The 13531-nt window shown below is 36.1% G+C and overlaps 1 protein-coding gene across 1 annotated transcript in view; it reads right to left on the reverse strand.

Annotated features, from left to right (window-relative positions):
* The window catches only part of LOC122796013 (E3 ubiquitin-protein ligase TRIM39-like), a 177864-nt gene that overhangs the window by 87038 nt on the left and 77295 nt on the right, over positions 1-13531 (reverse strand). Inside the window, exons 2-3 of the mRNA XM_044064494.1 lie at positions 9045-9067; positions 8854-8963 (exon numbers count right to left, since the gene is read on the reverse strand). Coding sequence (XP_043920429.1) covers positions 8854-8963; positions 9045-9067 — 133 coding nt within the window. The remainder of the gene's footprint in view (positions 1-8853; positions 8964-9044; positions 9068-13531) is intronic.

The raw sequence follows: 13531 nt of genomic DNA on the forward strand, positions 1-13531 counted from the left end.
TAGAAGTAATGTCACTTTACAAATGAACCATCTCTAAGTAATTGCACTTTGCAAACAAACTTTCTCGAAGTAATTAGACTTTGCAAATGTATTGGGCAGAAAAAGCTCAGAGTGAGAAACACTTCAAAATAACTGCACTTTGTGAATAAACAGTACACAGCACGCTGAAATTTCCCCAAAATGTCTGCACTTTGCAAATAACTCTGTTCAGTACAAGAGACACTCTGTAATGGTGGCACTGCCAACAGACACACCTAGGCAGTAGAAACTTTTGAAATGACTGCACTTGACTGCACTTCACAAAATAGTTGCACTTTGCACACAAACTCTTTGGAATAAATGCACAGTAATAAGCACACACTGTAAGCACTTCTTACACACTTGGAGATTTTTTGAACAACTCTAATTATGCTATTCAAGGCTTCAATCAATGCGAAGTAGTAATTTGTGCCAAAACACAGTAATTTGCCAAAACACATGCAGTCACCTTTGCTTTATTTATACTCAATGTGCCCTTTTCTGCCCTTTCTATTATAGTTGTTTTGCTCATTGAATCTCTTAATGTGCTCTTTATGCCCTTTTGTTATATTTGTTTTGCTAATTTAATGTCTTTTCAAGTCCATTATACTTTTTTGTGCTTGTTTTAGCTCTAAACAAGCTCATTTTACTTTAAACATGCTTGTTTTACAATTCTGATGCAACTCTGAACCCTTTGTGTATTTCTCTAATGCTCGTTTTATCAAAGAACTCAGTTTCTTGCATTTTGTTTGATTAATAAGCTTGTTTATGCTTCTCATTTACTTAATAAACTTTTCTGTGCTATTCGTTGCCTTAACAATAGATTTTGTGCCCTTGTAATGCTCCATTTTACCTCTTTTAATAAATAAATCATTCTTGCATGTTCTCTTTACCTTTGACTTATTTCTGGCCCTTGTTTGCTCTTGGTTCTTTTAGTTTGCCTTCACCATTACCTCTACACCTCATGGCCCTGAAGAATAGTCTTTGCAATCCCAGTTCTGACACCATGTTGCTTGTCAGGTCAGGATGAAACAAACGACCATCATGGGCTCTTGTTCAAGCAGCTTTATTGCATGCAAACACATCATAAATGAGGTTAAGTAGCTTTAACTTATAAACAAACTAGCCGTCATGCACATAGATGTTGACACTCTGGCTGCACCTTCAAAATGGCAGTGAAGCTAGCATGTGCTTGGTATTTATATGCACACACAGATCTTGGAAATGCTTCTTAAAGGTACAATATACCTGTTATTCTACAATGGAGAACTTTAATGTCTTGCCATTCATACATGGCTACCTATCCATTTCATACAGGCCTCCCAACATCTAAGGATGATATCATCCACTATAAATTCTCCAGCAGAATTACAAAAGTCTGACTTCTACTGTGGTGGAGTTTTCCAGCTGGTGTACTTAGGTAGGGATTCTAGTCTCACTGTGGTCAGTTGGTATGTGGGTGTGGGGTGTGTCTGTGTTCACTTGGTTAACATGCAATAGGCCATTTTACACTAGCATGTGAGACATTGCAATTACCATCTTCTTCTCACCAGACACTGCTGATGCCATCAGCCATAAAGTGTTGTCGGGCACTGTAAAAGCCAGACTTGTACTGTGGCACATGTGTTAAGTACTATGCTTTGTAAATCATTAGGTAGGAGTTCTGTTCTCAATGTGGTGTATGCATTTGTGTTCACTTGGTTGACATTTAAGAGACCATTTACTCCAGCATGTGAGACACTGCTATTACTATCTTCTTTTCACCTTCCAAAAGGTATAATTCAAGTAAAACGCTTTTAGAATTAAAGCTGCATAATTGTAAATTAAATTTGAAATATGTTTTAAATTATGTTGAATTTTCTACTAATAAATTTAAGAAACCATGTACTTTTAATCCAGCATTGAATAATACTTTGAACGTTTTTGGAAAGGCTTGTGAGAATGATCTTAGGGAATTATTTAAAGGCAAACCCACTAGAAGGGTTTATAATTTAACAAAAAGGGAAGGTAGTGCTTTAAATGATTTAAGTAAGATTGTTGACCTGAGGTTTATGAAAGCAGACAAGGGTGGGGGAATAGTGATTATGTATCAGGAAGATTTTGTGGAATCTATGAAAAAAATATTGACCAGTGATGATGAATATTTTTTAGTATCCTCTTTTGAAGTTTTAGACAGGTTTATTGGTAACTGTACAAGGTTATAGTGGAAGAACAAATTACTCTAGACATTTATAATTTTATGAAAGTGGATTATCCTGTTCTGGGTACCATGTTTGGGATACCCAAAGTTCATAAAGATCCTGTTTATCCTCCCTTTTGACCAATAGTATCAGCCACCAATTATATAACATAAAGGATCTCCTTGCTTTTAGATTATATGTTGGATCCGGTAGTTCAGAGAATGAAGTATTTTATGAAAGATTCATGGAATTTTTTAGAGAAAGTTAGGGCATTGCATGATGCCTATTTATTTCCACAAAGGCATAACTTCATTTTTACAGTAGATATTTGCTCCATTTTACTTGTATACCCATGAAGTGGGTACTGATTATGATATAAACCATTTATCCAAGATGGAAACATTTATTAATATTGAAATGTATTTAGTTTGTAGTTTATTACATATTATCTTGAGTAATTATTTTTATTTGATAAAAAGTTAATAGACAAGTAAGGGGGTGGCTATGGGGTCAACTGCTGCCCTCACATTTGTAAACGTAGTGCTGGGGTGGTGGGAACATATTTTTTTGACTCCCTTAACCAACCACTTTAATATATTTTACTATAGATTTGTAGATGATATGATCTTTATAATAGAAGGTGATAGATCCAAGCTAGGGACATTTTTGGATGAACTATATGAAAGTTCTGATTTTTACCGTGGGAGAACTAGGTATTGAGGTAAACTTTCTTGATGTTACTATTTCTTGGAACAATGGAGAGGCCAGATCTGAAAGCCAGATATATAGAAAACAAACTTTTACCAACTATTACCTTCATTTTACTAGTAATCACCCTTATGTTATTAAAAAGAATATCCCTAGAGGCCAATTTATTAAGGCCTCTAGGATGACCTCCAAGGATTCCAGGTTTGAAGAACAGGTACAGTTTATTACATCTATGTTTGTTGATAGGGGTTATAAGGAAGATATGTTAGTAAAAACAGCAAAGGAAATTAAATTAAGGAGAAATACAGATTTTCCTCCTATTCTTTCTAAACCATTGAGTAAAAAGAATGATCAACATAAGAAAATGGATCATAAGGTAGTTTGTTGTCTTGATATGATGGTGAATAATTTAGATATTTTTCTATTATAAAAAAGAACTGCAAAATAATAGAAGGAAATATAGATTTATTTAAAGTGCTTGGTGTTACCCCCAAGTTTGTATAATAATCACAATATTAAGAAGATGTTGCAAAATGACACTACTAAAATTTTTGTCCACAGGTGGAATCAAATAGGACTAAATGAATGTATAAGTGTGGATGTTGTTCTATTTGTAGATACATTTTAGAAGGGCCTTTTGTGAGTTTAAGACACCCCATTCCTTGGGTTATTAATTGTAAGACTGAAGAGATAGTTTACATCTCAGTGTATTCCGAATGTGATTGTCATTACATTTGGATGACCAAAAGAAGTTTATAGAAAAGAGTTAGGGAGCAAGTTTATTCTATAAAAGTAAAAGACAACAACAATGCCCCGTATAAACACAAATTAAGTTGTGATTATAAAATATTTTTGTTTACCATTCTTGAACAGGTTCCAAAAGACCTGAAAGGGGGGACTATAGGAATAAAATAGAACAGAGAGAGACATTATGGTAGTTAAAAATGGGGGCTGACACTTTTCCAGGATTAAATTAATCCATGAATATTAAATTATTTCTTAAAGATAGAAGGTTAAACGTACAAAATTAAGAGTATGAGGTTTATAATATATATTTTAATTACTTTTTGGTTATTAATGAATGTTTTTTTAAAAGGTTTAGTGGTTAGGCTTGATTGATTAATTGGTTGTATTAATTAATTTTTATCTGTATGTATGTGGCTAGTTTCTGTATTAATTGTTTCTGAAGAAGTCTGTAATAGCTGAAAGCGAATAAATGTTTTTTTATGTTAAGTTGATCTTTTATTTATTAATTGAATTCTTCTGGGCTTCTCTTGATAGATTTGGAAGTTTTTCAGTTGTTGTTTCTACCTATTCATTTTCTTGGGATGTTTATTGTGTTTTTTGGAAATACATACGTACACACGATAGTCTTACTCTTCTATCATATAGATATAGGGCATTTATTTCAAATGGTATAATAATGGCTAGAATTTTATGTGATGTTGGCCATTAGCCTAATAATGTCCTATGACCCTATAAACAGTTGACATGTCAATGTTGCTATCACTGACATGTGCTATGTAGAGGTGTATATGTACAGTATGCCTACCAGAGAGTATTACAATCTGTGATTTGAGCTAATGTATTAATGGCCTTTGCTGCCATTTCATTGCATGGTCCTTCTATAACAGCTGTAGTAATATGCCTCCTGAGGCTTGTTGACATGATATGATAAACTTTTATGTATATTGTTTGCTTATTAAGATGTGTTGTTTTGGAACAGATCATTCTACACAGATCTCATTCCACCATCACAGAGATACTTGCAGTATGGTACAGGTGTGCATGTGTCTACTGACCATCATTAAATTCTCTGTGACAGACATCAGTATAAATTCATACTGATTACATGGGCACATAAGTCTTGTTTCATCCACATGTAATTCTGTGATATACACAGAAATATCATGTCTTGATTCAATTGCAACTTTCTGGAATTCATTGTATGTGCAGTTGTGTTGCTTATTTCCCAGGATTATTGTGTGGTCAGCAGTACCATTGTATAACTATTAGCACTTGTGTCAGGAAATGTTCAGCATGAGCCACAGACAACTGATTTGCAATGCGTCTTTGTATGTTATCAGGATGCTCAAATACAGCTTTCACATGAAATACATATAGGAACATGTTGTGCAATTGATGGAATTACTCAACACTGATACAGCTGTATGACTGTGTGAACAGTACCAGTGTGTGGCATGTGATGCATGACCAATGTTGTATTTGGAGGTGTTTTCACAATTCATGTACTTCAATAAATGTGACATGTTAAGGGGAATTCACAACTAAGCACAGAGCTGGTTGTGGATGTCACCAGCCATACTCAGCCAGAGAAAACAGATAATCTGCTAGTTGACAGTTTGTCTCACACTTCGCCCCCCCCTGTTGCCATTGGACTTCAGCCAAAGTATACATGCAAATATTATGCAGGTTTTCTTCTCAGGAGAGCAGCTAATCTGCACACTCTTTGTGGCTAATAACACAGAATCAATGGGCCGTGACAACATCACAGATTGCCTATAGAGTGTACTAGACCCTTTCCTGTTCATTATTTACGTCTCGGAGTATCAAGACTAACTTACAAATCCTTTGTCTAATCAGCTTTGTGGAGGACTGCAAATTGTGGACAATCATTGTGAATCCAAGATTTGCATTAGTATAATGCAGACAGCATTAACACACACAGAGGATTGTTGCCAGAGCCATGGAGACACAGTAAATAAATGAAAATCAAGGTGGGATTAGTTCCTTTATGAAAGCAAATACACAAGATAATTACAAGATAGACAGCACACCCCTATGAGACCAACTGGTATGTGACCTGTGTACTAAGATAGATAGTATGCAGAATGTTCACCAGCATGTACCAACAGTGATGACTAATCCCTTGTATGTAGCACAAATCCTGAGTATGTGCGGGACATCCACATCAAAGGGCATTATAGTCCCATGGTTCTCAGCCCACATCACACCCTTTTCCATGTACTTCCCAACACATCTTCTAGGAATGATTTACTCATCTGTATAACTTTTTCCACAGTGAGTTCCCACACACCTTATCAGCCATATCTAAGTATTCTTTTTGATGCATAACCATTAGGAAATGACAGTGCAGAACACCCCTCATGGTGTTATACAAGATGCATATGTGATATGTGTTCCTGTGATGCACATTGCAAATATATGACTGATTTGACAACATTGATGGCATGGACTATCTTCGTGCAAGTCTGGATTGTGGCATATATATGCCATGCAAACCTGTCAACTAGCCAATATTGCTCTTAACTTCAACTACAGGTGTAAAAGTGTCCCTTTTAACACCACCAAAAGATGTCAATTTTTGAGGAAGGTGTGCTTGATTCCCCTCATAGATTACTAAGAAATTATGACAACTGTACAAGTGTGTTCTTTGAGAACCAACTATAATAACTCACAATCACATAAATTGCACCAATGACACAGATTAATGGAATGGTGGTACATTTGGTGTAGACAGCAGTACGTACTGTATCATGTAGATGTGTGATTACTGTTCATGCTATAACTATCTTGCCCTTGTGGTGTATGCACATTGACATGACCTAATCTGCTGCACATTACTATGTTTCACCTGTCCTCTTCCCCTGTATTCATTCCAACAGTTTGTGTGTCTACCCCTTTTCAATACACACACACACTTTCCCTGAATACTTATTTGTAATGCAGTCTATGTACCTTTGCTGATCACTAGCAAAGCTTCTATTTGGTAGACATAAAACAGGTTTGCACACTACTCTGTACTGACTACACTTTCATAAAGGTGTTAGAACCATGTACATTGCTTTATATTAAACCCTGGTAGTGATTGTGGCTTTCTGCACAATCCCTCAGACTTAGTTTGCCCGTAGCTAAACCGATTGGCATGTCTGCAGGTGTTTATGTTACTTTCCATGTTTTCCTGGCCAGCAACACTGTTGCTGGTCAAGAAACCACGCTTGTACCTGTGTAAGTTCAATGCACGGCATGCATATGCAATTAGCACTGCTGCTTATTGCCCAAACACGTAAACTCATTGTAGGCTTCACTCTAATACTACACAGAGTTTACTGAATCCCCAGGATAGTCTACATATATTACTTCCTCAAAAGTTTCTCTCTCATTCTGATTGAAATATAGCATGTGCATTATGCTCCTCTATGTGGCCTGATAGAGACAAAGATAAACAAAAAATAAACAGCCTATTGCCGTACCCTGCCTTTGAAGTAATACTGATTCACTTTGTTGTCAACACTTCCTTAACAAGCATTCCATGAAATTTTACCACAAAACAACAATTCTGTGAGATTTTACCACAACCTGTCCATAATAATTATAGTTCCTGATCCTTTTACTTATTTATTTATTTTACATTTGTTTACTGGGAAAGTCCAACTGGGCCAGAAGCCCATTTTCAGCGGAGGCCCGGGGAGAAAAGCTCTACAGAAATACAAGCAATATACAATAATTAGATAGTACAATAGTATACGTACAGTAAGATGCAGAATACATATCTTCTAGTTACTCTATACAAAGTAGTATTCAGTACAGTTTTCTACTATATACAGGTTCAAAAAGAAAAAAAACACAAGCATTTCAGTGACAATCACTGTGAGAAAAAATAAAATTAGTAGTGTGTATATATTAAACAATAGTTATGACCAAATGAGATTTCCTATATATATATATTTATTTTTGAGTAGTAGTAAACACTGAGGAGAGGGAGAAGTGATATAAGGAGTGGACAGTGTGTTGAGAGAGTTATAGATATCTTGTCAGTAAAATTTAGCACAGGAGCAATGCCAATTCTTGAATAGATGTTCAAATAGTAGTTGTTTAAAACTGGTAGAATCAGGTGTGTTTTGGAGGGTGTGGGGGTAGAGAGTTCCATTATTTAGCTATTTGATTGAGAATAGGGCTTCACCATGAGTGTTGTTAGCTTTGTTTACTGTTAGAAAGTTTCTGTCTACAGATCTTAGACTTCGTAGACATGAGTAGGGAACAAGTTCCTCGAGGGATGGACAACTGTCAGGATGGAAGATGATATTGTGTGTGAATTTAAGTTGGTAGAGACGAAGAAGGTTAGGTAGCTCAAGCCAATTTAATTTATGTAGAGCGATGCAATGGTGGGTTTGGTGGGGAAGGTTGGCTGCGAAACGGGCTGCCTGTTGATAGCAGTAGTTATGAATATTTACATATCTACATGGGTATTGTGAGCATTATGTGCAATCTATGTTACTGCTTGTGTCATTTATCACTCACCACGAGGATGAGTAAAGTTGGCATTGGTATTTGGATGCAGCTGCTGTGGTTTTGGCTATATTAAGTATTGTTTGCAAATATTAGCAATAATCAACACTCCATGTTCACGCAAATCTATCCAAAAGAGAACGTGAGGTGCATATCTAACAGCTGAAAAATGGATCAACAGCTTTGGAACTGAAAGTATGAGTCTAGCAGTAGAGGTGACAATGCAGTGGAAAGATCTTGAAGCACTGCTAAAAGATCACATTTCTATACTCAGAATTAAAGCTGGGGCTGCAGTGAAATATATAAAATGGTCCATAGTACAAAAGTTTGAGTATCCGTGACACTGTTATCAGCAGCTGAAAGCTGTAAAAAAATGGTAAACTGAGTACTGGAAGGGAGTCAGTCGAGTTAAAGGTTACACTGAGCAATACTCAGCTATACTCTGCCAAACTGCAAATGTTCCATGGAAACAACATTGAGCAGATAACACAAATATCTGTGAATGTACACCAGTCATACCCACAAGCTTTAATCAGAAAAATGGTTAGTATCCCTCCAGTATTGCAGGAATTCATCCACTTGGAAATACCTCCCACCATAAATAAAACAATCACCCAATACTCACATAAATATCTTTAAGATAATATCAAAATAATACTTAAAATATACACCTTACCTGGTTTGAATTTTTTCATCATTGCCATCCAGGCATAACATGGGGATATAGATTCATTAATATTTATTCTAGATAATTCCATCCGTGGTATAGGTATAATAACTTTACTTCTACAAATAAAATGCATTATAATTTATTAGTAATAGCTTTGGCATAATGTATTAATAAATGTAAAACAAAACTTATCATACCTGTCAAACAGGTTTTCAATATCCTAAGAAGAAAACAAAAAGAGAAAATGAGAATCTAAAACTATTTTTGAAATGTTTATCTGAAAGATATCCTCTAAATCATTAAAAAAACAGTACTGTGTCTAGCAATGTCAAGGTTTATATATATATATATATATATATATATATATATATATATATATATATATATATATTGCATGATAACCATTTACTAAGAAACACATTAAAAACTTGATGCAATGTGCTGTTTGGCCAGTCAGTGGGGCAAACCTGCAGTGAAATTTAACTTTACATGTTTTGGCAATCAGCCTTCATACAGAAAAAGAAGACTTTCTGCAAAACTAACTGCAGATCTCCTATATGTGTAATGACCAGAGCATAGTGATTCATCTTAAGAAGTGATTTACTTTTGACAACCACACAAGCAGTAGTTACATACTACATACTGCATGATAGCAGTACTGTACAGTAGGCATATAGCTAGTTTCCTTGCATTGTACATCAGCTTGTACACCAATTTCCGGAATGCATTTTTCATCCAGAATCGAGCCTCTAGCCCACCTTATGCAGAGCCCATTTTTGGGCAGCATACATTTTCAATACTAATAAAAAAAAGCCTCCTGAGATGACAGATGCATGTAAAAGTCTTTTTCAGCCAACTAGATGTTTGGTTAAAAAAGGCTATTAACATAATATATAACTTAATAAAATAAAATCATAATAAACGTGTCTGGACTATTTTAATCTTAAATTCTAGCATAACTCTTTGCATGGCAGAAATTCATTTATTAAAAAAAAATCATACACTGTTCTATTCATGGTATGAGCATGGTTAGACCTTCCCTGTGGTTATTCATTTTATAGATCTAATTGTTTTGATGAAGTGAAATGTTATTTTCCTGGGCTTCACAATTAATTTCATGCATTAGTGCACTGAGATGCAGGTCATGCAAACTACTTGTAATTAAAATGAATTGTAATGTTGAGATACAATGTTTCAGGTGTATGGCATTCTCAAGCATATGACAAAATGGGTTCCCTATGAAAACTTATGACTAACACACAGAAGGGGAAAAAAAGTTAACCGCATTTTATAGGGAGACAAGCCCCATGAACCCTCTGATATGAGGGTAGGTCCCTCAAACTTCCCAAACACACACACATATCTATATGCATATTCACACCAGCTCCATGGTCAGTGGGTCATACCAACTCAAAGAAGGGAGAAATCTCTCAAAAGAAGGGAATCATTGCCAGGCCACACTGAGAGTGATTTCCTATGAAAAATAGCTATTGGCCTTTTGTTCCTTACCATCTTATGTTTTAGGTAACTAATGTTCATTGAATTTTACCTCAGCCAGCTGTGGAAATACCAACAAAATAGTGTGTTTAGGAAGAGGATGCAAAAAAATTGTTATTTTGCAGTAGATGTAGTGGTCTCAAAAAGGATCCTACTTTCATATACTGCAGATTATGTACATGCAGTCTGCTGAATGCAACTGATTAACTGATTTTGTTTATACCATATTAGAGGCTCACATAATCCTGCATAACTCATAGGTATTGTTGAGAGAAATCAGCTTGGCCTTTATTTACATACCCAAATGTAGTCAGTATCCTTATAAATGGTACGGTGTGCTCAATGCGACTTTAAACCATGTCTCAGTGACTGCACAGATGTCAGCATTCTCTAGGTTGAAGAAAGCTTCTGATGAGGGGAGTTTTTTGTTTAGACTTCAAGAATTGAGCAGTAATACCTATGATGATATGCAGTATTACCATCTGTGTCAGGGAGGATATGTTGGCAGTACATGTGTAACATATGCCAGCATAGTAAGCTGGTGTTTTGCAAATAATTTTGTGTTATTTGACTATCACACTGACTTGTACAGAAGCTTGTGTTAAAATGTATCAGCAGTGTTATCATAACTGATTAAATGTATATGTTTAAACAAGGAGTTCTGGAAAGGCAGAGTAGAAGTTTTTAAAATTGTTCTATAATATTCAAATACTGCAACAGATCTTTGCAAAGCTCTAAGTGTATATTGTACCAGAGTCAGCTGATCAAATGTGATGTCATTTTATAGCCAGCACTGAGAGGATGGAACTCTCACATCAACTTGTTTTGTTTTATTTTGTTTTATTTGGAACCTGATATAAAAATGTATGAGTTCAGTTCAGTCTGTTAGAAGCTGATCACATTGCCTTGTAGAAGCCTGCATCTGTTTGAATCTGTGCAACTGTGTTATTTTTATTTCTCCTGTGATTGAAACTCTGGTGTTTATTATACTTAGATATTTAGTATTCTTGTGTTTTCTATTTTGATTATTTATTATTAAATATTTTTAAACCTTTCATTCTGTCTGATCTTTTAAAGAATACTTTTATAGTCTTGCGAGTACTTGTGCTTATTTTAGTGATGCCTTGGCCACTCTGAAAACCATGGCTACTTTGGTTACACTCTACCATTTACATTAGTATTGATTTTATTCAGTACAATTGGATACCTTTGTAACAGCCTGACAGCAGTTGACTGGTGGCAGTAAGGTTACCTTATAGTTTTTGCAAAAGGGGTACAGCTAGTAAATCTGTACCAGCCTTTCCCAGCAGTGTGCGTGTGTGTGTGTGTGTGTGTGTGTGTGTGTGTGTGTGTGTGTGTGTGTGTGTGTATAAATCAAATACCCAGGTGTGGGTGTGCCAGCTATTTGAAACTGGGACACAGTGCTCCAAAGTGAATCTTGTTTGGGATCTGGAGAGACAGAGAGTCCAGTCCCATAGCTGGAAAGTGTTCCTGTATGCTATTGCGTGAAATTGTGCTTGATGTGGAGGTCTGTATCTTAAAATACTGTGTAAATCCATTCCTGTTTTTAGTGACTGTCTCTCACCAGTGTCAGTAGTGAGGACTGAAGCTCCCTGAGTACTGGCCCAGGGTAAAAAGAGGCTGTCACAATACCTTTAGATTAGATACATTTTCGGTTAACTGTGTTTGCATGTTCTAATATGCACATTACCCAAAACAGCTCTTCTCAACCTCAGCTTATGAATAAGAGATGAAAACAAAAAATAATTAAGGACAAAGATCTAAAATCAGGGAAAGATTTTAAATAATTCTCTTAGACAGTTATTAGACTATAGGCTTTAAATTGGCATGCATTTTCTGAAGGATATGAATTTTAAAAGTCTAACATCTGTGATTATTCATATTCCTTAGCCATTTACTAGAAAACAATATTTTTTTACAAGGAATAGACAAAAATTATGAGGCAAAATGAGGGATATTTGCTGAAATCTGGAACAGTTGAGAGTTTTCTGAACCTTGTCAACTCATTTGACATTCATACCCTTTACAGCTGGCACCAAATGTTTATTTTATTGGATTGCACATGTGCAGTAGATGACCCAGCATTCATTTCACAGGTAGAGTGGCTTTCTGGGAGCTAGAAAAAAAATGGATGTAAACCATCACAAAACTGGAGAAAAACAAGAAACAATTTGGATCATGAAATGGATGTCTTCTAACAAAGGCACAGAGAAATTGCTTCTTTTGAGATAAATAACCTTATTTTATTTTATTTTTTCTATTATTTTATTTTAAATTTGATTATCGGGATAGTCTGACTGGACAGCAAGTGTTCATTTTCAGTGGAGTCCTGGGGAGAAAAGCACCAACACATGTTGAAAATAGGAAGAAAAAAACATGCAACTACATGAACATAAGAATAAACAAGCATGCAAAAACTGAGGGTAATGCTACTCAATGCCAGAAGTCTCCAGACAGGACCCCAGCACTACCAGGCTATAACTCATACCATACCTTTCAGCCACAGTACCTGGACCGAAACACAAAAGGCGGGGCTGTAGCCATATTCATTAAGGATACTCACGCCTACAGGTTAGTGGCGTAGTACGATGCATCAGAGATCATCCAAGTGCAACTAACAACGGGCAAAACTGCAATCCAAACTGCAGCTTGCTACAGATCACCCACCATGACCCAAGACCCCCATTCCGCATTTCTGGAGATACTGGGAAATATGAACGTCCTACCAAACACCCTAATTACTGGGTGATTTCAACTACCCAAACATTAACTGGAAGAACTATTCAAGTACTAACTCCCTTGCCCAACGCATCCTAGGATTTATAAACTCGAATGCCCTGGATCAACTGGTCAACACCCCCACCAGAGGGAACAACATATTAAATCTGGTCATCACCAACATGGCTGACCGGTGTTCCACACCTGACATCAACCCCTCGCTGGTTAGATCAGACCATAGACTAATAACTTTGGATATTCACATTTCGCCCCCAACCCCAATCAAGGAAACCACCATGAAAAACCTTTCAAATCAAACTTCACATTGCTTAAGACTGAGGTGGAAAGGTTCACAGCCCCCACGCCAATGGACAATGCTGTCCAAGCTGCTGAAACCTATACAAAGGCACTCTATGAGCATCTGCAGGAATGCATAGATCGTGCTATC

The sequence above is a fragment of the Protopterus annectens genome, chromosome 2.part2, assembly GCF_019279795.1.
Source record: "Protopterus annectens isolate FY-2018-M chromosome 2.part2, PAN1.0, whole genome shotgun sequence".
Taxonomy (NCBI): Eukaryota; Metazoa; Chordata; order Ceratodontiformes; family Protopteridae; genus Protopterus; species Protopterus annectens.